Source organism: Leptodactylus fuscus, chromosome 9 (assembly GCF_031893055.1).
Source record: "Leptodactylus fuscus isolate aLepFus1 chromosome 9, aLepFus1.hap2, whole genome shotgun sequence".
In the NCBI taxonomy this organism is placed as follows: domain Eukaryota; kingdom Metazoa; phylum Chordata; class Amphibia; order Anura; family Leptodactylidae; genus Leptodactylus; species Leptodactylus fuscus.
In genome coordinates, this window is record NC_134273.1 from 66912153 (window position 1) to 66939203 (window position 27051).

Sequence of the window (27051 nt, forward strand, 5' to 3'; positions counted from 1 at the left end):
TGGGGGAAGTTTAGAAAAAAAAAAAAAATCATACTCACCTTTCAACAGTACTCCGGTGTTTCCCAGCACTGTCTGATGGTTCATTGCTGTCTACTGGTGGAAGTCCTTGCCGCAAATGACCACTGAACCCAATCAGTGAAGGACACGAGACATCACTGTGATGTCCCAGGATCATGTCCTGATGCCGCCCTCAGTGGTCATGCGATGGATGGATCAGATTGAGTGCCACCCACTTCTACATTGACTCCTCTCATTCTCATCCATTTTTCTTTGTGCTTCCATACAGTATAATGCTGCCACAGTCACCCTAACATTATATGCCCTCACATTATAATGTTTCCCTCTAATTGCCCCACAGTATGAAGTCCCTCCCCTGGTGTCCCAGTTTAAACTAGACATGCCGGTACAGAGCTAACGTGTTGGGTGCTGGTACAAAGCTACTGAGTATGCTCTGTACTCTGTAGAACTACATGAGCATACTGCACATGCGCAGTACGCTTGCGTAAGCGGCCACAAAAAAATGTCCATGGACATGTGCAGTCGGCTCTGCCCGAGGCCCCACAACGCCGCGAAGAAGACACCTAAAGGTAGGAGAAGAATACCCTTTCTTAAGGCTATTCCTACGTGTTAGGGAGAAAAAATGGGATTCCAATGATTAGATCCCTTTAATATGGAAAAGGTTTCCTGACACAACAACGTTCTTAACTGCTATGTAACATTATAGTAAAATAACACAGAGAAATAGATGTATGTCTTTATGTTTATTGTGAGAGAACATATCGGTGCACATGATATTCTGAAACTGGTTTTCCTGTTACTATAAATTTTATTAGTATTAATATTATACTGGAACAGACTATGTATCTATAAATTTATGTCTATCTATCTTTATTTGTCCTCGTCTGTACTTCCATCTCTCTATACGATTCATATCTATCTAATTCTCTCATCTATCCATTACATGTTTTCTAGTATTTAGTTCAGGCCTGCATAGAATTATATAACATTTAGGTAAAAATATACAGCCCAATAGTCCAGTGTTGGACATAATTATGGCAAAAATCTCCAACGCTACCATGTATTTTCCTTTGGTGCTGATATAAGCCGGGACCATGGCTATCCAGACGCTGCAGAACACCAGCATGCTGAAGGTGATGTATTTGGCTTCATTAAAACTATCTGGTAATGTCCTGGCCAAGAAAGCGATGCTAAAACTAATGGCAGCCAGAATGCCCATATAACCCAGGACAGAGTAGAACCAAAGATCTGACCCTTCATTACACTGAATTACGATCTTCTTCTTATAAGACCATGTGTCCTGCTCTTGGAATGGGGGAGATAAGGTAACCCAACTCATACAGATAACAAACTGAACAGAGGAGCAGATCAGGAGCACACAATTGGGAAGTTTTACTCCAGTCCATGTTCTCCACACACTTCCAGGTTTGGTGGCTTTGAACACAATTAAAACCATTACAGTCTTGGCCAACAATGAAGAGATGGATATTGATAGCAGTATTCCAGCAGAGATCTGACATAGCACACAGGTTGTATCCACAGGATGACCGAGGAACAAGAAGACGCAGAAAAAGCTCAGCATAATGGAGACCAGAAGAACAAAGCTCAGGTTCTTGTTATTTGCTCTCACAATTGGGGTGTCACGATTTAAAATGAAAATTGCAAGAATAAAAATAGTCAGAACAGAGAAAAAAGCCGATAAACAGGATAAAAGAAGTGACAAAATGTCCCCAGTGTAAGATAAATATTCTGTAGTCTTCGAGACACAAATTGTCCTGTTGTCATTTGGCCACGCATCTTCTGGACAATTCATGCAATTTTCACTGTCTGCAATGCCAAGTGAAGATAGAAGTTGACCATTACTTGTTTACTTCTGCTTTACTGCTTGTTTTCTTCACCTACACTAGGACTTGTCTCTATTAGAGATGAGCGAACACTGTTCGGAACAGCCGTTCCGAACAGCACGCTCACAGCACGCTCCCATAGAAATGAATGGAAGCGGGGGGTTAAGTGGCCGGCCGCCGGCAAAGTCTGCGTGCCAGGTGCTTCCATTCATTTCTATGGTAGCGTGCTGTTCGGATCGGCTGATCCAAACAGTGTTCGCTCATCTCTAGTTTCTATACTTTCAGAGGAGGATCAGAGCCCTGTTCTCATGACCTGTTTTAACACTGACTCAGTGGGACTGTTACTGGGACTTTTTCCTGTTTGGTTCTAGTGATCTGACTGGGAGCTGTTCTGTTGTACTAAATCGTACAGACCCCTCCGGCAGCAACAGATCCTCTTGCCATGGGTTGACCTGGCTGATATAGAATGAGCTCAATTTTGGGGCTGTAACTGTGATTTTGAGCTTATTATGGGCTTGTCATAGACTAGAAACCCCTTCTTTGTCAAGACATCAGCCCCATGTTCATAGGAAAGGAGGTTTAACATACAAGTACCGGTGTTCACCATCAGGGCACTGGGAACTGCGGATTTAAAGGGATTCTTTCATTACAATCCTGTTTATAACTAAACTCACATTGGAATAGTCTTAAGAAAAGCTATTCTTCCCCTACCTTTAGATGTCTTCTCCGCACCGCCGTTCCTTAGATATCCCAGTTTTCTTCAATTTGCTAATTAGCTTTCTCGCAGCACTGAGGGTGGTCCCCAACGCTCAAATAGCATTGGGGGCGTCCCCTGTGCTGTGAGAAAACTAATTAGCATATGGATGAAAACCAGGATATCTAAGAAATGGCGGCGCAGAGAAGACATGTAAAGGTAGGGGAAGAATAGCCTTTCATGGGGCTATTCCTAGGTGGGTTTAGCTTAAAACTGGATTCTAATGATAGAATCTCTTTAACTACATTATTTTTGTTATTATACTTAGGTGACTCCATTTTATACTCTTATGTCCCCTGATGAACCTGGCCACTAATGTATCTGCTGGGGGCAACGCATAGGGAGTGGTCCTATGGGGCACAGGATATGATAGATGTATCTGGAAGGCACGCTATACATAGAAGGGTTGGTGTTCTAACCCTGAGTATATGCTCTGGCATTGAATTTGACAAGCATTAGTGGGACAGCTATGATGCATATAAGAGGCTCTATGCGCACAGAGTGACTACTTTCATGCTATATATCTTAACCTTCTGTTAAGTCTAATACAGCACACTATCATGGCTACCTTTGGTCTATAACATACTGGAGACAGAATAGAAAATTCGGACTGCACAATGTGAACAGGTGGTAAACTACCATGGCAATAGATAAATATAGAAAATTTAGGAGCACCCTGCGCGCACAGTACAAGGGTACAATAGAAAAATATTACTACCATTGTCACCATAAACTATTACATACAAATTAGAGGTTCTTTGTTATAGACATTTGATCAAACAGTAGGAAGCCCATCTGCCCCGACAAGGCAGCCTCATTCAGATGGGACCCTACACGAAATAAAATGCCTCTCTTTGACCCAAACCAGGCCCACAAATTTCAAGGCAAGTAGGACCCCGAGCTAACTCCATTTAAAATAGCCTTATGGCAGATGGGGGAATGAAAGCTATATATACTCAATTACAATGAAATAAACTTGTGCAATATAATGGGAGTGCTAGTCCAACTATGGAGGGAACTTACCAACCCCTAGTAATACAGAAAAGAAAATTCAGACTGCACATCCCAATGTGAACCGGAGACAGTTATTTGAGTAGAGAGTCCTGGAAAGATAGCGATACTCTGTTTTTCTTATATAATTTAGGGGACTCTTTAATTCAAAATATATCCTGCATCAATAGCAATTTACCTAGGTTGTAATATAAATTTATTAAATTATATTTTATTCTTGTTTTGCTTTATTAAGTCATTGAATATTTTGGACTTGAATATTAGTGTTTTGACCATTTGGAATATTCATCCATATTATATCATTTTATTTATAGTATGCATTATTGGAATAAGACAAATGCTACACAGAATTTACCTGATACATTAGATATTTCTCCTTCTGAACATGGGGTACAGTCATAACAGCACAAGTATATACTAGAAGTTGTCACTTTCCTTTGTCCGGGTGCACAGCTTGTTGAGCACTGAGATTTTGGGATCTGCAGAGACCAAATATACGTTGAAAGTTGTTTTTCTTTGTTAATGCTTAAAAAAAAGAGCTCGCATAGTTAATAAGGTTGAGTAAAGACTCAGGTTCATCAGGTTTAACTTATATACCTACAGTGTTGATCCAGAAGAGGGCAAAACCCCTATGAGACAGATGCCAATTCTTCCATATTTGGAACAGAATAAAGCTAGATTAGTTTTGACCCATTAGTTTATTAGTTAATGGTGAAATGGTATCTGCCACAACAACATTCCCTAATTGTACTACTCTAAGGCCTCGTTCACATCTGCGTGGGTAATCTGTACGGGGGAGTCCACATGGGGATTCCCCCGAATGGACTACCGAACGGATTGGCAAGCGGAGAGCATATGAAAGCACACGGACCCCATAGACTTTAATGTGGTCCGTGTGCTTTCCGCACGGTCTCCACATGAGTCATGCAGAAGGACACGGACGCCATTATAGTCTATGGGGTCTGTGTGCTTACACTGTGTACACCTCTTGTCAATGCGTTCGGTAGGCCATTTGGGGGGACCCCCATGCGGACTCCCCTGTATGGATTACCGACGCAGATGTGAATAGAAGCCTCCGCTTTTGCAGCATGATTGAGGAGAGAACAGGATGTAGCTGAACCTTAGCGCTATCAAAATCATAGTCTCTTTTGTAGCGAGCTTCCTTTAAGGGGTTGTCCCATCTCAAGGATCCTATCTATACTGCTAGCTTATGTGGATTTAAGACTTTTCCTATATACATTGCTTCAGCAAAACAGCTTATTTATTTATTTATTCACTTTGTTGTTTACACTGTGTTTCCATAACCACGACCTGGGGTGGTTTTACCTCTTCGCCCAGGGCAAGTGACGTAGCTCCCTGCTCTCGGGAAGGGAGGGGGAGTTGAGTGCTCAGGAGCAAACTTGTATCTCTGATCTGTATCTCTCATACATATACTGTATATATACATCATTTATGCATATACTCATAAATCTATACTTGGAGAGATAGGACCGCTGGGGGACACAGAACTTGTCTCACCATCTTTTTCAACTGTCTGATGCCTAGCTGAACCAGGAGCCTGCATGCAAGGCCGGCGGCATGGAAGTGACGTCATCTCGCCGCTGGCTTCGCATGTGAAACCCCGCCCACAAATTTTACGGAGAAAACCAGGAAGAGAACAGAGCAACTTGGGAATACCCCTTTAAGTTCAAATTCCTGCACATAGTATATGACATCCCTCAGTCACATCCTATCCAACTTAATGCGATGGTCTGGTGGCTTGCCCAGGAGCATATTAAATTTGGCCTTCAGTGTTACTTTCAAATCCTCTTCTTCCATAGCCTCAGGGAGACCCCGCACCCTATTATTGTGTTTTCCAAAGTGATGGGTCGTAGCTTTAAGGATTTCAGTCTGTATGGAAACTACCTCATTCATCTGGGAGACATAACTACAGGTCTTGTCATGGGAGGTCTCCAGCGTATCTACCCTGGTAGCCAGTTTAAGCAGAACTAGCCGCACTGCCACTATCTCCTATTTTGAAGGTGTGCTTGACCTCGATGATCAGATCCTTGAAATCCTATTTAGTGGGAAGCTGCTGGAACAAGGTCTGCCAGAGCGAACTAGTATTCAGAGGTTGAGGCAACAAGTGGCTAGAGGCTGGCAAGGGACCCGTTGGCAGAAAATCCCAGGGGTTCCCCTTGACTGCCAGCCCAGGTACAGTTGATCAGGGGGAACAGTCTGTAGATGGGGAGACCCCTAAGAAATAGATGATGTGCAAGATAATGCAGACTGTTGGGGGAGGTAGACCAGGAGCCTTCAGAGAGTCCAATATGGGCTTGAGGGGTCAGGGAAGTAGGGGGCCCTGTCTATCCCTGTAGCATTTCATGATGCAAATCAATTAATTATGCAGAAATACCCCAATTATTGTGCTACTGATAGGCCGTTCGGATGAAAAATGTTATTTCCTATCCTAATTGGCACCCATGCGATTGTATTACAGATACACTTTAGTAATCATCCTTCTAACATCTAAATAGTTAAATAAATATTAGGAGCACTCACTTCTTTCTTATCGTTTTTCCACACAATGTCTTTTTTAACAATCTGGAGCTCCAGGTCATCCGCAGAGTTTGTACTGTACAATCCCACTTTGCGTAAGGCTGCATTCTCCTCCTTTATTAAAATGTCATTATAAATGACATAGCTGGATTCTTTATCTCCTTTGTCATTAAAACATTTCCGGTCATCCCCAGATTTTGTTGAACACATCATTGCTTTTATATATATATGAACCTATTATAAATAGATTATATCAATAATCTGGACATGCATGACATTTAAGAGGAGACAATAATTTATGGGATTGTTCAGGATAATTGTTTTAGTTTGCAAGAGGGCTGGGGAAGGTGAACAAAAAACAAAACAACCCATACTCACCTGTCCTCGGAGCTCCAGTGTCCCTCACCAGTGCTCTCTTATGCTAAATTTACATGGGGGCGGTGGGGCAGATTTTTACATTGAGAGTGACGCAGGGAGCTCAAATGAATGGACCGACTCCGGAGGTTGCGTCTGCCAGGCAGATCCTGCGGAGTCGCCTGCAGAAAGGGCAGCCTGCTCACGGAAAAAAGTAGCCTGGCAGTCTCCATAAACCACCATTGTGAGGGGACGAATTATGACAAGGATTACGCACCATAATCCTCCCCCTCTGTCCCCGTGTGAACAAGCCCTAAGAGGTCACATGCAGCAGGGACTTCTGCCAGAAGAAAACCCCGTGAACAGCAGGACTGGACCGCAAAGGGAGACATAAAAATACTAGGGGCAGGTGAGTGGTTTTTTTTTACCTTCCCCAGACCTCTTGCAAGAAAACTCAATTATCGTACACAGCCAGGGTCGGACTGGCCCACCGGGAAACCGGTGAATTCCCTGGTGGGCCCCGAGCCCCGACTGTTAAGTCCTCATTGTACTAATGCAGATACATTGGTCAGGGGCCCCCAATTGAGCACCTGACCAATGCATCTGCATTTGCCTCAACACACACGGCCCCCATTAGCTGATGCTGAAGCTGCACATAGTGTCCTCTCGATATATAGGGAAAGTATATATCGGAGGACACATGTGCAGCTTCAGCATTAGCTATAATGGCTGCTCGTAATCCTCTCACTGAACTGCTGTAGCTACTGTATAGCTGCTTTCCTATGAGGACCTGCTGTGCTGCCCGGACTTCCTCCCTCCCCCTCCTCCTCACAGTGAGTAGTCTCTCACATCGGAGCGTGTGGGGAAGACTGGAAGCAGTCTGCTGTGATGGTTCACTCTTCTGGAAAATGTGAGTATATTATTTTGGTAAAATCTGCCTATTTAATATGTATATATGTGTACATATGTTTAAAGTTTGTGTCTTCTATATTGTGTGAGTACTGTATGTTTGTATCAGGTATGTATATACAGTATACTATAATAATGTGTAGGAGTGAGTGTATGTATATATATGAGTATACAGTCCTATGAAAACGTTTGGGCACCCCTATTAATCTTAATCATTTTTAGTTCTAAATATTTTGGTGTTTGCAACAGCCATTTCAGTTTGATATATCTAATAACTGATAGACACAGTAATATTTCAGGATTGAAATGAGGTTTATTGTACTAACAGAAAATGTGCAATATGCATTAAACCAAAATTTTACTGGTGCAAAAGTATGGGCACCTCAACAGAAAAGTGATATTAATATTTAGTAGATCCTCCTTTTGCAAAGATAACAGCCTCTAGTCGCTTCCTGTAGCTTTTAATCAGTTCCTGGATCCTGGATGAAGGGATTTTGGACCATTCCTCTTTACAAAACAATTCAAGTTCAGTTAAGTTTGATGGTCGCCGAACATGGACAGTTATTAGATATATCAAACTGAAATGGCTGTTGCAAACACCAAAATATTTAGAACTAAAAATGATTAAGATTAATAGGGGTGCCCAAACTTTTTCATAGGACTGTATGTAGTATTCATACATTCTTATAAGTATATATATGACATATATGGTATATGAATGTATATATATATATGTATATATGCTATAATAATGTATATATGGTATATGCATAAGGCTTGGTTCACATCTGCGTTTGGTAATCCGTTCGGGGAGTCCGCAAAGGGGCCCCCCCCGAATGAACTACAAAAGCATTAGCAAGCGGTGTGCAGTGAAAGCACATGGACCCCATAGACTATAATGCAGTCCATGTGCTTTCCGTGCGGTCTCTGTTCGGAACATGCGGACAGGAAAGTAGATCATGAAGTACTTTTCTGTCAACATGTTCCGTGTGGACACCGCATGGAAAGCACATGAACTCCATTATAATCCATGGGGTCCATGTGCTTTCACTGCACACCGCTTGCTAATGCGTTCAGTAGTCTGTTTGAGGGGTCACCATGCGGACTCCCCAAATGGAACGCAGATGTGAACCAGGCCTGAGTGTGTAGGTATATAGTGTCTGCAATCCCATCCACACATTGCAGAAAAATACACGCAGTGGACACACTGCAATTTCCAAAACTGTTGTGGTTTTGGAAATTGCAGCATGTCACTTATACCTACAGAAACACTGGCGGTTTTCCTATAGGTATTATGGAAGCAGAAAGTCCTCAGCAGAGTTTCTGCAATAAGTGCTGTGGGAAAAAGTGATGCGTTGCCGCTGGGGTTTTTCCACAGCATTTTTTTCTGCGGGATGCTAAATGGGGCCTTAGCCTTATAGTGTAGTATATACACTCACCGGCCACTTTATTAGGTACACCATGCTAGTAACGGGTTGGACCCCTTTTGCCTTCAGAACTGCCTCAATTCTTCGTGGCATAGATTCAACAAGGTGCTGGAAGCATTCCTCAGAGATTTTGGTCCATATTGACATGATGGCATCACACAGTTGCCGCAGATTTGTCGGCTGCACATCCATGATGCGAATCTCCCGTTCCACCACATCCCAAAGATGCTCTATTGGATTGAGATCTGGTGACTGTGGAGGCCATTGGAGTACAGTGAAGTCATTGTCATGTTCAAGAAACCAGTCTGAGATGATTCCAGCTTTATGACATGGCATTGCATTATCCTGCTGAAAGTAGCCATCAGATGTTGGGTACATTGTGGTCATAAAGGGATGGACATGGTCAGCAACAATACTCAGGTAGGCTTTGGCGTTGCAACGATGCTCAATTGGTACCAAGGGGCCCAAAGAGTGCCAAGAAAATATTCCCCACACCATGACACCACCACCACCAGCCTGAACCGTTGATACAAAGCAGGATGGATCCATGCTTTCATGTTGTTGACGCCAAATTCTGACCCTACCATCCGAATGTCGCAGCAGAAATCGAGACTCATCAGACCAGGCAACGTTTTTCCAATCTTCAATTGTCCAATTTCGATGAGCTTGTGCAAATTGTAGCCTCAGTTTCCTGTTCTTAGCTGAAAGGAGTGGCACCCGGTGTGGTCTTCTGCTGCTGTAGCCCATCTGCCTCAAAGTTCGACGTACTGTGCGTTCAGAGATGCTCTTCTGGCTACCTTGGTTGTAACGGGTGGCTATTTGAGTCACTGTTGCCTTTCTATCAGCTCGAACCAGTCTGGCCATTCTCCTCTGACCTCTGGCATCAACAACGCATTTCCGCCCACAGAACTGCCGCTCACTGGATGTTTTTTCTTTTTTGGACCATTCTCTGTAAACCCTAGAGATGGTTGTGCGTGAAAATCCCAGTAGATCAGCAGTTTCTGAAATACTCAGACCAGCCCTTCTGGCACCAACAACCATGCCACGTTCAAAGGCACTCAAATCACCTTTCTTCCCCATACTGATGCTCGGTTTGAACTGCAGGAGATTGTCTTGACCATGTCTACATGCCTAAATGCACTGAGTTGCCGCCATGTATTTGGCTGATTAGAAATTAAGTGTTAACGAGCAGTTGGACAGGTGTACCTAATAAAGTGGCCGGTGAGTGTATATATACTGTACTAGCTTTTACCCGCGACTTTGTCCGCGGAACCCTGACCCCCTGCGGGACGCACCTGGAGCGGAGCGCAGGCTTGTTCCTTTGTCTTGTGTCCGCAGCGGGCGCTTCCTACACCTGAGGGTCCATGGACCCTCAGGGCCAACCTTGCGGCCCGCTGGAACTGTTTACCTTCTCTCCTTCCTGGCGCCCGCAACCCCCCTTTCTCCCTACCCGCTTCCCCTTGGGGTTACTTCTTCCAGCTACCCCGTGCCGCTTTGTTCCCCAGGAACAGGCCCCCTTCCCCCCCTAACACCATGCCCCCTTCTTCCGTGTTACCTACTCTGGGCCCCCTTTTTCCCCCTTCCTCATGCCGCCTGTCCCCGTGTTACCGACCCCGTGCGGCCCGCTGGAAGTGTTTACCTCCTCTCCTTCCTGGCAGCCGCCACCCCCCTTTCTCTATACCCGCTTCCCCTTGTGGTTACTCCTTCCACCTACCCCGTGCCCCTTTGCCCCCCAGGAACGTGACCCACCTTCAGCGCAGGCTGTGGCTCCCCCATGGTGTCCCTTTTGTAACCGCCCTCCTCCCTTTCCACCACCCCCCGCAACCCCGGGCCTCCTTTCCATCACCCCTCCTGCGCGACCTCGGCCCTCTTTCCTCCCCTGTGACTCCGCCCCCCCCACACCTGCGACCCCGCCATTTTATTCGTGACGCTGGGTGGCCGGCCCCAGATTAACCTTGCCCCCCCCTTTTTCATGCAGTCCCCCCCTCCTATGACCCCGCACCTGTGGGGCACCCCTTGTACCCCCAACCCCCCCCCCTGTTCTGCGGCACCCCAGATTACCCTTTCCCCCCTTTTTCATTCACTCCCCCTCTCCTATGACCCCGCACCTGTGAGGCACTCCTTGTACCCCCAACCCCCCCCCCCCGTTTAGCAGGCCCCCCTCCCTAAAATAGCCTAACTCCACTGGCATGACATGTAGTGCCCTGGTGTGGAATGATGGTGTGCGAACGTAGACATAGTGTGGCTGAGCGCTAGATACCCGACTGACCTGCAGACTCTGTAGGCCGCAGGCGGTGTGGGACAGCAGGCTTTCTTGACATCGGCGCAGGCGAGCCTGTCCCTGTCCGCGGCAGAATAGGGTGATCTGGCGGCGAGCCCTGCATGTCTCCCTGGTGCACAGCCGTTACGGAGCGCACAGTGACGCCATGTTGGTTTGTTTGCTGTGCGCCCGATAGCTCCGCCCACACAGAGCAGCGCCAGCCAATGGGGTGAGCGGATGAAGGGCCTGGGATGACGTCATCTCAGGTCCTGCAGCTGAAGTGTCTGGGATGACATCTCTCAGGTCCTTGAGCGAACGCTGAATTGAGAATCACCGTCGGCGGACGTGAATTCCGGTGGAGTACGGGGATACGAAGTAGCCTATCGTTCAATCTGGGACCCAAGGTATGTATGTGTTAAATTTCAGGTAAATTTGTTTGCCTCTTTAGGCGTGATTGAGGAACAAACATCCAAACACACAAACATCCAAACACACATACTTTCACCTTTATAATATTATTAAGATATATGTATGTATATCGTGTGTGTATATATATATATATATATATATATATATATATATATATATATATATATATATACACTCACTGGCCACTTTATTAGGTACACCATGCTAGTAACGGGTTGGACCCCCTTTTGCCTTCAGAACTGCCTCAATTCTTCGTGGCATAGATTCAACAAGGTGCTGGAAGCATTCCTCAGAGATTTTGGTCCATATTGACATGATGGCATCACACAGTTGCCGCAGATTTGTCGGCTGCACATCCATGATGCGAATCTCCCGTTCCACCACATCCCAAAGATGCTCTATTGGATTGAGATCTGGTGACTGTGGAGGCCATTGGAGTACAGTGAACTCATTGTCATGTTCAAGAAACCAGTCTGAGATGATTCCAGCTTTATGACATGGCGCATTATCCTGCTGAAAGTAGCCATCAGATGTTGGGTACATTGTGGTCATAAAGGGATGGACATGGTCAGCAACAATACTCAGGTAGACTTTGACGTTGCAACGATGATCAATTGGTACCAAGGGGCCCAAAGAGTGCCAAGAAAATATTCCCCACACCATGACACCACCACCACCAGCCTGAACCGTTGATACAAAGCAGGATGGATCCATGCTTTCATGTTGTTGACGCCAAATTCTGACCCTACCATCCGAATGTCGCAGCAGAAATCGAGACTCATCAGACCAGGCAACGTTTTTCCAATCTTCAATTGTCCAATTTCGATGAGCTTGTGCAAATTGTAGCCTCAGTTTCCTGTTCTTAGCTGAAAGGAGTGGCACCCGGTGTTGTCTTCTGCTGCTGTAGCCCATCTGCCTCAAAGTTCGACGTACTGTGCGTTCAGAGATGCTCTTCTGGCTACCTTGGTTGTAACGGGTGGCTATTTGAGTCACTGTTGCCTTTCTATCAGCTCGAACCAGTCTGGCCATTCTCCTCTGACCTCTGGCATCAACAACGCATTTCCGCCCACAGAACTGCCGCTCACTGGATGTTTTTTCTTTTTCGGACCATTCTCTGTAAACCCTAGAGATGGTTGTGGGTGAAAATCCCAGTAGATCAGCAGTTTCTGAAATACTCAGACCAGCTCTTCTGGCACCAACAACCATGCCACGTTCAAAGGCACTCAAATCACCTTTCTTCCCCATACTGATGCTCGGTTTGAACTGCAGGAGATTGTCTTGACCATGTCTACATGCCTAAATGCACTGAGTTGCCGCCATGTGATTGGCTGATTAGAAATTAAGTGTTAACTAGCAGTTGGACAGGTGTACCTAATAAAGTGGCCAGTGAGTGTGTATATATATATATATATATATATATATATATATATATATATATATTACTGTAGATTGTGAGCCCCATATACGTCTTTTTGGAATATGGGAAGAAATCCACACAAACACGGGGAGAACATACAAATTCCTTGCAGATGTTGTTCCTGGCAGGATTCGAACCCAGGACTCCAGCGCTGCAAGTCTGCAGTGCTAACCACTGATCCAATGTGTTGCCCCTAGTACACAGTATATTGAGATGATCAGGATGAGGCCCAACAGCGAGACGCGAATCTCAATGTATTTTTTCCACAACGTTTTTTATTGCGCTTTTGATGCATTTTCCCGATACTTTCTCCCGATTGCGCAGCTGAAAGTAACCGGCCATGTTTTTAGAAGCGCACACATTTTACAGTTTGTGGCTGTTCCACATCTTTTCTTCCTGCAGTGTGTGGATGAGGTAAATTTGATTACATTTCATTCACTTTGCTAGTTTTGTAAAGCACATAATTTTTTTTTTTCTGTAGTAGCCAAAGACGACGTGTTTCTGCAATGTGAGGTTTCAGGTATTTATGACTTATTCTGAGCATAGGCCATAAAAAAGATTAACCCTGCACAACCCCTTTAATATGCCCCACACATTTTAACATCCCCCTTCTGCACAGGATGTTACCCCATCACTGCTCCCACACAATATAATGGCCCCATCACTGTACCCCATACATTATGGGGGACCAGTGAAGAGGCCACTGTATGGGGGGGACCAGTGAAGTGGCCATAAAAATTTTTGGCCCAGACATCCCCTTAAAAGAGGTTGTCCATAAACTGGAGTGATCACTGTGGTGGCCGCCAGGGAGGTGTAAAAAAAAAAAAAAAAAAGTATACTCACCTGACCCCAGCACCCCATTGTCCCCCGCCTGTGTCTGTTCGGTCTCATTTCTGGAAATTCTTTACCTAACTAGTCTCAGCGATCACATGAGGTGCAGGACTCCCAGCAAGGAGGCGCCAGCACGAGACCGAATGGACACTGGCAGCGCACAACAGAGCGACGGGGACAGATGAGTATGCTTTTTTATTTATTTGTTTTTGATTTTACACTTCCCGCCCAGGACATGAGTTGCTCCAATTTCTGGACAACCACTTTAAGGGCTCGTTCACACAGGAAGTTGGCAGCGGATTTTGAGACAGAATCCACCTCAAAATCCGCTGCCAAAAATTTCTCCCAATGACTTCAATGGGAGCCGCTCACGTCTTTTTTTCCGCTAGCTAGTAGTGGAAAAATGAAGCGAGCTGCCCTATCTTGCCGCGGATTCCGCGGCTGAGTCAGTCTCAGCATCTGTGGTGCGAGGCTCCAGCCCATTCATTTGGGCCTAATCCGGAGTGGAATGCCACAACGGGATGCCTGGCATCTGCGACGGAATGTTCACACGCGGAGATCTCCATGTCTCCGTGTGAACTAGCCCTAAAGGATTTATTCATCTTTCTTATATTGATGGTCTGTCCTTAGGATAAGCCATCAATATTACATCTGCGATGATACAACAGCCAGGACCTCTGCAGATCAGTCTTTTCCAGGACTGAGCAGCTACAGGTAATAGTAGCTTTTATAGGAGCTGTGCTGTTCACTTGCCATACAAGGTGTAGCAGTACATTTAGGTAGTGCACATGTATAGTGGGTGAGCAGCATGGCTCCTGACACGTTACAGTAGCTTTTGTCTGCTGAGCATTTTGTTACATGCTCAGTATTGGGCTGGATTTTTTAGGAATGACAGGTAGGATTGGCAGTGGGACCTGTCATTCCACACCCCCTCCAGTCCACACATTGTGGATGTTTCTGCAGCGTGTCAGCTGTTGTGGATTGTCCTCATCAGGGAGGTTTAAAAGGTCAGCTCCAGCAGCAAAACTTTGGACAGAGCTGGGCTGCAGGGCCAGCTGGAAGGTCACACTGTGGGAGCTGTGTCTTGTACCAGTCAATTTTGCTATTGAAACTGCTGTTATAGATGAGGTAACCTATTTATGTGTGTAGTTAGAGCCTAGCTGGGCGGGTATTTATTTTGTATTGTTTTCCTTTTGTTGCTGCACTACCGTATTGTTTTGAGTGAAAATAAACTCTACTTTGTTTCCTTTTGTTGCTGCACTACCTTTTTGAGTGAAAATAAAACTCTACTTTGGTTTTGGACTAAAGAAACTGGACTTGTGTGTCTATGCCACCCCACCTAGCAACCCCAGACCCTGACAATATATATTATCAGGGTCTGGGGTTGCTAGGTGTGGTGGCATAGACACACAAGTCCAGTTTCTTTAGTCTCAAACAAAAGTAGAGTTTTATTTTCACTCAAAAAGGTAGTGTAGCAACAAAAGGAAACAATACAAAAATAAATACCTGCCCGGCTAGGCTCTAACTAAACATAGAGTAGGTTACCTCACCTAGAATAACAGAAATCCAAAAGCCAGTAGAATCATTCAGGACACAGCTCCCAAAATATGACCTCTCTGTTCACTCTCCAGGCAAGCTCTACTAAGAGTCTGCTGCTGGAGCTGGCTTCTTAAACCTCCTTGACGAGGAGAACTCTCTGCAGCTGAGTTGCTGCCAGAACATTCCCAAAGTGTGGACTGGAGGGGAGTGGAATGACAGGTCCCACTATCAACCTACCTGTCATTCCTAAAAATCCAGCCCAATACTGAGCATTTACCAAAATGCTCAGCAGACGAAAGTTGTCTGCTAAGAACAAACATTCCTTCTGGAGTTTTCTCATCTCACCCACCTGAGTAGTCTGGGAGAGATGTACACCCCCTCCATTACCTGACCAGCCATCAGCTTGCAATATATATATAAGTATCTTGTGTATATTGTGTGTGATATGTAGGAAATATACAATATAGTGTTAATAGATTCACCTTGTGTGTACGTAGATCAATCTGGTGGTCTATAGATTGATGGCCCTGAGAAACATACATATAGTGTAAGGCATCACCCAAGGACTGGACAGCAAGATACACTTGGAAACTGTTTGCAGGAGATAAAAATATAAAAAAATCATCCAAGCGTTCAGTTCCTTTACATTTATGAAGAGATACATTAAAACTATAAGCAAACCACAGATCCTTTCCTGTTTTTCCTGATGAGCAGCTAAACATTATAATCCAAAGATTTTCAAGGATCATGTCCTTAGGATTCTTTAAGGGGTGGAAACTTTTGAAATAACTTTCCATGTTTGGCTTTTTTTCTGGATCCAGATCAAATAAAAAACTTAGATTGAATATCTGATGGTAATCTTCTACACTTACAATATGAGGAAAGATGGTTGGGTTAATAATTAAGATCCTGTCATGTAACACATCTTTAAGAATATGTAAAAAAGAATGCATGTGGGTGGAAAACGTTCCACATATTATAATAATCTGGGCAGATGACTTCTTTATCACCTCCATGCTTTTACTCATATGATTGCTGTCTGTAAAAGACTGGATTTCGGATTTTAAGACAAAAGCCACACAGATGTTATGGCTTGTGAGAAGGTTTTTCAGTAAGCTTGTTTCCTTCTCTCCAGTGTCATTATCAGATGCTAATATTCCAACCCAAGTCCATAGAAAGTATATCAAAAATTTAGATATGGTTAAACAAGTTGTGTAGTCATTGGGGACAGTTCGGAAAAAAGATGGGAATAGATATCTGTCATTTAGCAATGTGTCTGTTGCTCCATAACTAATCTGTAAAGAGGAAAAGTAAGACAAGCTTTGGTTATGACCTTAAAGGGGTTCCCCCGAAATTGCTGAAAAATTTGGGGCAACTGGGGTGGGTGTAAAATAAAAAAAAAAGCATAGTCATCTGTGCCCAGCACTTCATAGTCGGCCGCTGTTTCATTTTGAGGCTGCGAGTGACTGCTGAGATAACCAGTAACTAGTGATATATATGAGTGACGCCACCGATCCTGCTCTCACAACTACTAAGGCCACTGATTGGTCTCAGCAATCACGTGAGGCTCAAAACATCCAGCAACACAGCCAGCAAAAAATGGAAAGAGCACTGGTGGCGGACAGTGGAGCACCAGGGATAGATGAGTATGTTTTTTTATTCTTACATCTTCCCCAACCATCCCATGGATTGCTTCACTTCTTGGTCAATCCTTATAAAGGGATTCTATCATTAGGATCCCTTTTTGACTTACCACCACATTGGAATAGCCTTAAGAAAGGCTATTCTCCCCCTACCTTTATAATTCATCTCTGCGCTGCTGTTCCATTAATATTCCCGGTTTTTCGTGTATGCAAATGAGTCTCCAGAAAGCACAGGAGGAGGTTCCCCTGCACTCAAACAGCACAGGGGGCATCTCCTGTGCTGCCTGAAGACTCTCCAGCAATGCCCTCCATCTTCTTCTTTAGACAGCCATTTTCCTGTGGCCTCTTACACGATTACACGATTTTACAGGAAAATGACTGACGGACATGCGCAGTCAACTCTTTCAGATAAAGACGCGGCGAATTGAGGGCCTGCTCAGTGTGTAACAAACTAGAACATAATAATGACTTATACCTTCTGATACAGTGTCCCCTGCTGCTCTGTTTCATGGTGGCCTGCAATTCTCAGACACTTCTAGGCCAGGTGGTGGGGTAGGCTTACTTCTATCACCGCAGTGCATTTTTCAGGTCATTCCCTCAGTATCTTCACTCACATTCCCCTCATTTGAGGTCCATGCCATCAGACTTTTCTGCCTGCCGTCCTTATGTGTAGCCATGATCTGGCTCACCCTACCAATTTCTGGATCACTTTTGCTTCTTTTCTTCCCCTCTTTTTTTCCAGTGAAATTCCTACCCTCATCATGGGTGACTAAAATCCCCATTATCACCCCTGTTTCCCCAGCTGCCTCACAGTTTCTCTCGATAACCACTTCTTTTGGTTTTTCACAACTTTTCTCTTCCACCACACATGTAGATGGCAACTCAATCGATCTTCTCTTCCTTTGCCTCCTCACAGTTTCTAAATTTACTAACTCTTCCCTGCCCCTCTCTGATCATACTCTTCTGTCTCTCACCATCGCTACACCTGCAGATTTCCTCCATTTCAAGTTTATGCTCAAAACCTATAGCTCTGCACTTCATAAGCCGATTTCTCTGCTCTTCTCTCTCTTGTAACCCTAAAAGGCTCTTTGAAGTTTTTCCCACCTTACTCACACCCAAGGTGCAGGTGCCTTTCACAGACCTTAGTGTGGAGGACCTGGCCACCTATTTCCATGACAATATTGATAAAATCCGTCAGGAAGTAACTGCATAGGCAGTATTGATCCCCTCACCTACAGCAGTTCAGAATGTTCATTCTCATCTTTTGAACCAGTTACCGAAGAGGAAGTCTCCCGGTTCCTCTCTTCTTCCTGTCCTACGACCTTAGTAGTAACCCTTTCCCCTCACACGTTCTCCAGTCTCTGTCACCTGCTGCCATGACTTACCTTACTAAAATATTTAACCTCTCTGTCTTCTGGAACCTTTATCTTCTCTTTCAAACATGTGGTCATAGCCCCGCTATTGAAGAAATCCTCCCTGGACCCGTCCTGTGCTGCTATAGACCTATCACTAACCTTCCCTTCATCTCCAAAATCTTGGAACACTTGGTCTATTCTCATTTAATTCACTATCTTTCTGCTCTCTTCTTGACCCCTTACAATCTAGCTTCTGCACTCTGAACTCTACTGAAACGGCCCTTACAAGAGTTTCCAATGATCTCCTGACAGCTAAATCTAATGGTGACTATTCTCTTCTTATTCTTCTGGATCTCTCAGCAGCATTTGATGCTGTTGAGCATCAACTCCTCCTCACTATGATCTATTCTGTTTGCCTCACAGACAATGCGTTCTCTTGGTATTCCTCTTATCTCTCAGACAGTGTATTATTTGCAGGCTCTTTCTCTTTCCCTTGCCTTTGGGGTTCCTCAGGGCTCAGTCCTAGGCCCCCTGCTCTTCTCTCTCTACACAGCCCCTACTGGAAATGCCAGATTTGGCTTCCAGTACCATCTTGATGCTGATGACACCCAATGTGACACCCATGTGACATCGGGAAATTGGAACCAGGGACACTGATCACAGGCATTAGCACTGGGTCTGTTATTTTACGAACATGCATATGAAGCAGCAGAGAGATTGTTACTGTTTTAATAAGACTCAAATATAAATTTAAGAGTAGAAAATACGTTGGATGAATATGACTAACCTGTGAGTATGGGTATATACTCAGCATCTGTGCTATAGGCAAAGTAGTGGATGAGAAATGATCTCCTATAAAACCTACAACCTTCTTCTTAGTGCAGGAATAATTAGGTACAATGTGCCCCGGCCCAGATAAAATGTGTAAAATGCTCCTTATTGCCTTCCTGGGATCTGAACATGAGTCATATATGTGATATCCCACAGTCATGTTTGATAGGATAACATGATTCTTATTGATTTCACCAACAGAGTAAAAGAAAGCCAAAAGATTCTTATATTGATAAAGGCTTGGACTGAAAAGGAAAGTCATTCATTCAGAATTGGGTTTATGCAAAAAAAATGGATTAAATAGAAATTCAATTTGCAGGATAAATGTATTACCATATTTTTCGGACTATAAGACGCACTTTTTTCCCCCAAATTTAGGGAGAAAAGAAGGGTGCATCTTATAGTCCGAATGTGGCCGCCCGGCATCCGCTGTAATAGAGAGGCGGATGCCGGCGAGGGATAGATGCCGGCACAGGTGCCGGGGCCTGAGGCATCGCTGCCCTGTCTTGCATGAAGCCAGCAGCGGGAGGAGTGATGCTGCTATTCCCGGCGGGGGGACGGAGGAGCGGAATGTCAGCATCATTCCTGCCGCTGCTGGCTTCATGCAGGGCAGGAACAAACAAGCGATGTCTCAGGCCCCGGCACCTGTGCCGGCATCTATCCCTCGCCGGCATCCGCCTCTCTATTACAGCGGATGCCGAGTCTGTATTGGCGGCCCCTTCTCCCCCGGGGCCGGTCCCATACCTGTAAAGTTTCAGGCCGGCTCCTGTGTGGCGATATCGCAGGAGCCGACCTGTTCGGGTGACAGGCGGGAGCCTGTCACGGCTATATTAGTATTGCGGCTGGGTCTATGACCAGCTGTAATAGTAATAGACAGAATGTCCCATAGACGGCAATACAGTTGTATTGCCGTCTATGGGACTTGCAATCAAATGACTGCAGGTTCAAGCCCCCTGGGGGGAATAAAATAGTAAAAAAAAAAAAAAGCTTTAAAAATATATAATAAAAAAATGAAATAAGTAAAAGTTCTAAATCACCTCCTTTCCCTAGAATATATATAACAGTAGAAAATCATATGTCAAACACATACACATTAGGTATCCCTGTGTCCGAAAATGCCCAGTCTACTAAAAAAAAAAAACACTCTATGCGTCCCCGTACAGCTGCAGGGTCACCTGTCAATGTGGCCTTGCAGCTGTTGCAAAACTACAGCTCCCATATATTAAATATTTTACCATTTTTTGCTTCAAAAATTTTTTTTCCCTATTTTCCTCCTCTAAAACCTAGGTGCGTCTTATAGTCCAGTGCGTCTTATAGTCCGATAAATACAGTAAAGACCACACACACACACACACACACACACACAATGGGAGGAATTCAATGAGACTGGTGTTTCCTATTCCAGTCTTAATCAAGTTCCCTACTGGAATGAGATGCACTAGAATTATTAACTCCTTCGCACCACAGACATTATTCGATTTTTGGTTTTGACCCCCTGTCTTCCATAAGCCATAATTTTTTATTTCTTCATTCACGGAGCCATACGAGCACTCCATTTTTGTTAGACAAATTGTACTTTGTAATGGTACTATTTAGTATTCTGTATAATGTACTGGGAAGCTGGAGAAAAAAAATTCCGAATGGGGTAGAATTGGAGAAAAACTGTGTTTGTGTGACTTTCTTACGGGCTTTGTTTTTATGGGGTTCACTATACAGCCAATATGATACGTCACCTGTTATCTATGGGGTGGTATGATTCTAGGGATACTAAATTCATATGTTTTTTAAATTTTACATTTTAATTCTTTACAAAATCCAAAACTATTTAAGTAAGACTCTTAATCATTCTGGATCATCTTAGGAGGTCATATGTGCCAGAATTGAAATTTATGCCAGTCAGGGACTGACAGAGATTACAGGCAGGTATACACACGATTGCTTTCTAGCATGAGCTAAAGTAAATTTGAAGGGCTGAGGTGTCTCCACCCGGCCTACCTTGGCTTTTGCCCCACTCTCCCTTCTTTAAAAACGGTGAGTGGGGCACAGAAACAACAAAGTGCCATATCTTTGGTTCACATTGCAGCCATGATGCACCAGAGATGTACCACTACACTGAGTGGCCAAAAGTCATAGGAAGGTACCAGATGCGCGGTTAATAGTGGGTCGCCCCTCCACGAGCCCTGATAACTGCAGCAAGATGATGAGGCATGGACTCCACGAGGTATTGAAAGAGTTCTGGAGGAATATTGATCCATGTGGTCTGCACTACAGCCCACAATTGGTCCTGTGTAGATGGTGCTGGGTCCATGGAGCAGACACTAGTATCCACAGCATCCCATAAATGCTCTATGGGGTTGAGGTCGGGTTAGCGGGCTGACCAATCGTTGGTTGTGAGGTCACTGGTGTGTTCATTAAGCCAATCCCGTGCCACCAATGAGCGATGACATGTTTCCTTTTTTAGTAAACAGCATGCCCATCAGGGAACTCCAACACCAGAAAGGGGTGCAGATGGTCTACCATAAGTTGCACATATCAAGCACCAGTCATTGATCCCTGCACCCAGACAATGAGGCCCAATTGCGACCTTTTGAACACAGCCCAGACCATGATGGAGCCACCTCACGCTTGGACACATCCCTGTTGGCATGCAGGATCCATGGATTCATGGGGCGTACACCACACTCTCACACACCCATTGTCTCTGTACAACTGGAACCGTAATTCATCAGACCATGCTACATGCCACCAATGTCCTCGTGGAAATAGGGTCCTGGCATCCCACTTTCAAATCCGTGGTGATTTGACCCACAGCAGACCATCATGAGCCCCGTACGACTCTGAGGAGCTGACGTGACGTCTGTTCACCGAACACTCGTGGTCGACCAGGGCGCCGGTTTACAAGGCTGCCCATGTTGTCTCTGTGATATTGCAGGTCCACCCGAGACGCTATTGACCTCGGAAACCGAAATGTCCAAAATGCTATGCCCCATGTGTCTTGCACAAATTATCATCCCACATTCAAAGTCACTTAACTCGTGACGCGCTGCCATGTTCACATGACACCCGTCTGCATCAGACTGCTCAGATATCCTGGTGACACTATCACCATAGGCGGCATCGCGTCACACTGTTTGAGAGTCATATCCGACACAACTGGCACTGGCACATGCCTTCCCATGACTTTTGGCCACTGAGTGTAATGCAGTAGTTTTCTGGTATACGCTTGTTAATACAGTCCCTCCCTTTTTGCAGGAAAAAAAGCAATGACTGGTCCCAGCATGAAGGATAAATATTAAAGTCGTTTCATTATATTTCCAATTTCTCTTGAATCCACTGCTGGCTTTGGCTTAAAAATTGCATAATATGACAAACTGCGATATTTTTTTGAAAAAAAAAGATTGGTGTCACAGACTGTTTTGTGCACAAAAGCCAGCCGTGGATCCAGCAGATTAGAGAAGTATAAGTTCTTCCTTTATATGTTCCAGCCTTATTCTACATATACAAGACAGTGATGGACGCTTTTTTAATGGCCGTCACACAAATGTATTAAGTTCACTGTATGTGGATAGGGGCTATTCATATAACTGATGTTGTGATGCTCCATTATAACAACCCATTACAAAAATAGGTCATGTCATCACTAAAGCCTCATTTACATCTGCATCAGTAATCCATTCGGGGGAGTCTGCATGGGAACCACCACAAATGGACTACCGAACACATTGGCAAGCGCTGTGCAGTTAAAGCGCACAGACCCATTATAGTCTATGGGGTCCGTGCGCTATAACTGCACAGCGCTCCTCCTAAACACTCTCCTCCTGCTACTCGTGGACTTGGTGACTCTCCTTTAGTCGTATAGTGGTTTCCCCAAACAAGCATTTTTTCCCATAGACTGTAATGGGATTCGATAGTCAATTGAGTAGTCGAATATTGAGGCTCTAATCGAAACGAATCTCGAATATTTCACTACTCGCTCATCTCTACTTATTAATTATTTTCTGTGCCGTTTGCACAAGTGGTTATACACCATGTAATATTGCTAAACACCTGATATGAAAATTGAAACAATATTGAATTTTGCATTGTCTGCATATACATAATATGTATTAATCATTGTGCATAGATTTACACATTTATTTAATTAGCCATATACGGTATTTATATTAGTTAATACACATGACATTTTATGTGTACTCTAAGTTATAAGTAATATCACAGATTTTAGCCTTTGTGATACAAAGAGGAGAATCTGGAACGCAGCTATAGCATTTCCTAAATACAATCTATTAGAGAAAAAAAAATGCAACATTTGGAGTTTTTGTATCTGCTTCAAATTCCCAGCAGACTTGGCAGATTTACGGCTACATAATTTCTGTCTTGTGTGTCATTTGATTGTAAATAAGAATATTTCAATTCACTGACGGTAAGCTGAAACACAAAGAATGTTATTGAAAGCACTTCTCATAAGTTTACATTATGAATTTACGGGAAATATATTATGTAATATTTAACAGAGTTGTATTATACCTGATGATACTTACAAGAGACACAGCATGATATCACGACCCATTACTGTTTCATTAATTGTATGACTATGGACACTGACAACCCCTCCAATCGTAATATCTCCATACTGTACATATTCGTAATCTTCAGCTATTTCTTCAATCTGGAGACTACAGGCTGGCGCTGGATGCGGAGCTCTGTACATAAATACTGACACACACAGCAGTAATATGTATGGCAGTGTTTTCAGTGCAGATAGAGGAAAGGACACATAGAAAAATGATGAAGAATATGAAGCAATATGTTCTATATGAAGGAAGAATAACTGTAGGCTCGCAGCAATCAGCGGCAGTACCTTCTGCAGCATCATAGTGTCAATGCAGCCTGAGCTTATCTACTCACCTTTTATAGAGAAATCTTCGTACTATAATACACTACACCTAATATTTACACACATATAGCTCATATTTTATTATAGAATTTTTTTTTTCATTTATATAAAAGTAGATTACTAAGGGACGGAAAAGAAAATGATGAAACAATTTCATGAACGCTTGCAGAGACATGAAGAGCCTGCACAATTTCTGATCTGTAAGATCTGTCCCCATCACCTTGTAGTGCTTTAAAGTTGGAGAATTTTTGAGTTAAAACCCTTCAACCATAATGATGTACAAACTTTTCAGAAATTCATTTTGTTTCGGTTTTGGCAGATTAGGTCACATGATGGATTTCAGTACTGAGGCACCTGACTTCCTAATTACATCATGGAAGACAGATTTGCATATTCTTCCCGTGGTCCCTTGCAAAGTGGAGTGCTAAAGGCTTAATAAGTCTCCACACACCTATATGGTGGTCTCTCCCTAAGGAGTGACGATATCCCCCTAACCCTGTCTAAGCCTCTCACCTCTACCAGGTTAGTCTTCTCTACACTGGGCTGACAAGATGCAATAATATCAAAATGGTCATCCTTGGTTGAGAGACTATACCTGGTAATAATCCCAGCATCATAGCAAAACAAAGGCCTCTTGGAAGGTTAAGCATGATGTTAAAGGGAGCAGCCTTTATTGGGCTATATCAATGAGATTCTGTCTTCCTAATTACATCAGGGAAGACAGGCTTGCACGCTCCAGTGAGCGCCCTCTATTGGTTTGCAACACTGAGGCACCTGACTTCCTAATTACATCATAGAAGACAGATTTGCATATTCTTCCCATGGTCCCTTGCAAAGTGGAGTGCTAAAGGCTTAATAAGTCTCCACACACCTATACGGTGGTCTCTCCCCAAGGAGTGACGATATCCCCCTAACCTTATATTTTTTCTGAAACTCTGTGAGCTCTTAAGATGTGGCAACATGTGTGGCATTTTAGCAGAGGGTAATAGGATGGACCAGGCCTCAGGGCATGACTGCGTCAGTGGTGGTGGGTACTAAGCAGCTGTAGCAACATGTGTAGCGGTATGGCAGGGTATAATATGATGGACCAGACCACAGGACATGTCCGACTAAGTTGTGGCAGAGCTGATAGGCACTAGGCAGCTGTGGCGTCATGTGTGGCGGTACGGCAGGGCATAATATGATGGACCAGGCCGTCTGACATACCTGTTTGAGTCATGGCAGGTATGTAAAATGTGTGGCTACATGCTACCTGTGAACAACTACCGTATTTTTCGGACTATAAGACGCACTTTTTTTCCCCCAAATTTCGGAGGAAAATGAGGGTGCGTCTTATAGTCTGTGGGTGGAGGAGTGGGTTTGCAGCATGGCCGCGCTACTGCCACCGCTAGTTTTCTTCAGCGGCAGTAGCGCGGCCCCGGCAGCTAAGACAGTCCCCGGCATCTGCTGTAATAGACCGGCGGATGCCGGGGAGTGTCTTAGCTGCCGGGGCCTGCAGATTGCCGCGCTACTGCCACCGCTGGTTTTCTTCAGCGGCAGGAGTGTGACAATACTGCAGGCCCCGGCAGCTAAGACACTCCCCGGCATACGCCGGTCTATTACAGCAGATGCCGGGGAGTGTCTTAGCTGCCGGGGCCTGCAGATTGCCGCGCTACTGCCACCGCTGGTTTTCTTCAGCGGCAGGAGTGTGACAATACTGCAGGCCCCGGCAGCTAAGACACTCCCCGGCATCCGCCGGTCTATTACAGCAGATGCCGGGGACTGTCTTAGCTGCCGGGGCCGCGCTACTGCCGCTGAAGAAAACTAGCGGTGGCAGTAGCGCGGCCATGCTGCAAATCCACTCCTCCTCCACAGGTCCCGGCAGTCAGTTAGCCCCCCCCACCGGCCCCATACCTTTAGTGATGCAGGCCGGCTCCTGCACGGCGAGGCCGCAGGAGCCGACCTGTTCCGATGACAGCCGGGAGCCTAATGAAGGCTCCGAGGCCTGTCATAGATATATATTACTATCGCGGCTGGTCTATGACACTCCGCGATAGTAATGTATAGAATCTCCCATAGACGGCAATACACTTGTATTGCCGTCTATGGGACTTGCAATCAAATGATTGCAGGTTCAAGCCCCCTAGGCGGGGGATATTAAAATAGTAAAAAAAAAAAAAAAAAAAACACTTAAAAAAAATATAATAAAAAATAAAATAAATAAAAGTTCACCTCCTTTCCCTAGAATACATATAAAGTATAACATTACTGTGAAACATACACATTAGGTATCCCTGTGTCTGAAAATGCCCGGTCTACTAATATTTTTATGTACAGTGAATGTCAAAATCAAAAGTGCTAAACTGCCGGGTTTTTCTCTCTGTTTTGCCTCTGAATTAAATAAAAGGTGATCTAAGCAATAAACATTTCCCCAAAATGGTATATCTAAAAAGTACACCTGGCCCCACAAAAAAAACGCCCTATACATCCCCGTACAGCTGCAGGGTCACCTGTCAATGTGGCCTTGCAGCTGTTCCAAAACTACAACTCCCATATATTAAATATTTTACCATTTTTTGCCTGAAAATTTTTTTTCCCTATTTTTCTCCTCTAAAACCTGGGTGCGTCTTATAGTCCGAAAAATACGGTATGTCCTTTTAGGTGTACAATGCCACCAGCAGCATTGAACACCCTTTAGGTCATAACCCTCAAGGCCGAACAAGATAAAACTCCCATGACAAACTGGGACAGTTCTTTCCACTGTCCTAATCTATTGACCTAGAATTCCATGGGGTCAGAGTTAACTGCTAGACTAGAGCTGTATAACTATACCTGCTGGAGCAGTAAGTTGGTGACAGTTGCGTCTTGTGGCTCTGGTTGCCGCTGCGAGTGGTGGCAGTGCTGGTACTGGTAGTTATTTAGGAGTAGCATCAGCAGCAATACAGTAGATGGAAGATTATGATAAGGGGAGATGGTGACTCTACTTAAGGTGTTTGAAAATCCTCACATATACAT

At 44.4% G+C, this 27051-nt stretch overlaps 1 protein-coding gene across 1 annotated transcript; it reads right to left on the reverse strand.

Annotated features, from left to right (window-relative positions):
- Positions 1-946: 946 nt before the first annotated feature.
- On the reverse strand, positions 947-18533 carry LOC142217865 (vomeronasal type-2 receptor 26-like). Its single transcript, XM_075286187.1, has 6 exons — positions 18360-18533; positions 18079-18138; positions 15814-16626; positions 6169-6399; positions 3983-4106; positions 947-1845 (listed from the first exon to the last, which is right to left on the reverse strand). The coding sequence occupies exons 1-6, from the start codon at positions 18531-18533 to the stop codon at positions 947-949; spliced, it is 2301 nt and encodes a 766-aa protein (XP_075142288.1).
- Positions 18534-27051: the final 8518 nt, after the last annotated feature.

Bases quoted from the DNA above. Each gene is read 5' to 3' on its own strand.
- LOC142217865 (XM_075286187.1), bottom strand. From the start codon at position 18,533: ATGAGAATAGACCAAGTGTTCCAAGATTTTGGAGATGAAGGGAAGGTT. The intron at 16,627-18,078 runs GTGGGAAAAACT...TCCTCTTTACAG, and splicing joins GCACCTTGGGTGTGAGTAAG to ATTAGTTATGGAGCAACAGA. The intron at 1,846-3,982 runs GTAAATTCTGTG...TTGGCATTGCAG, and splicing joins AGAAATATCTAATGTATCAG to ACAGTGAAAATTGCATGAAT.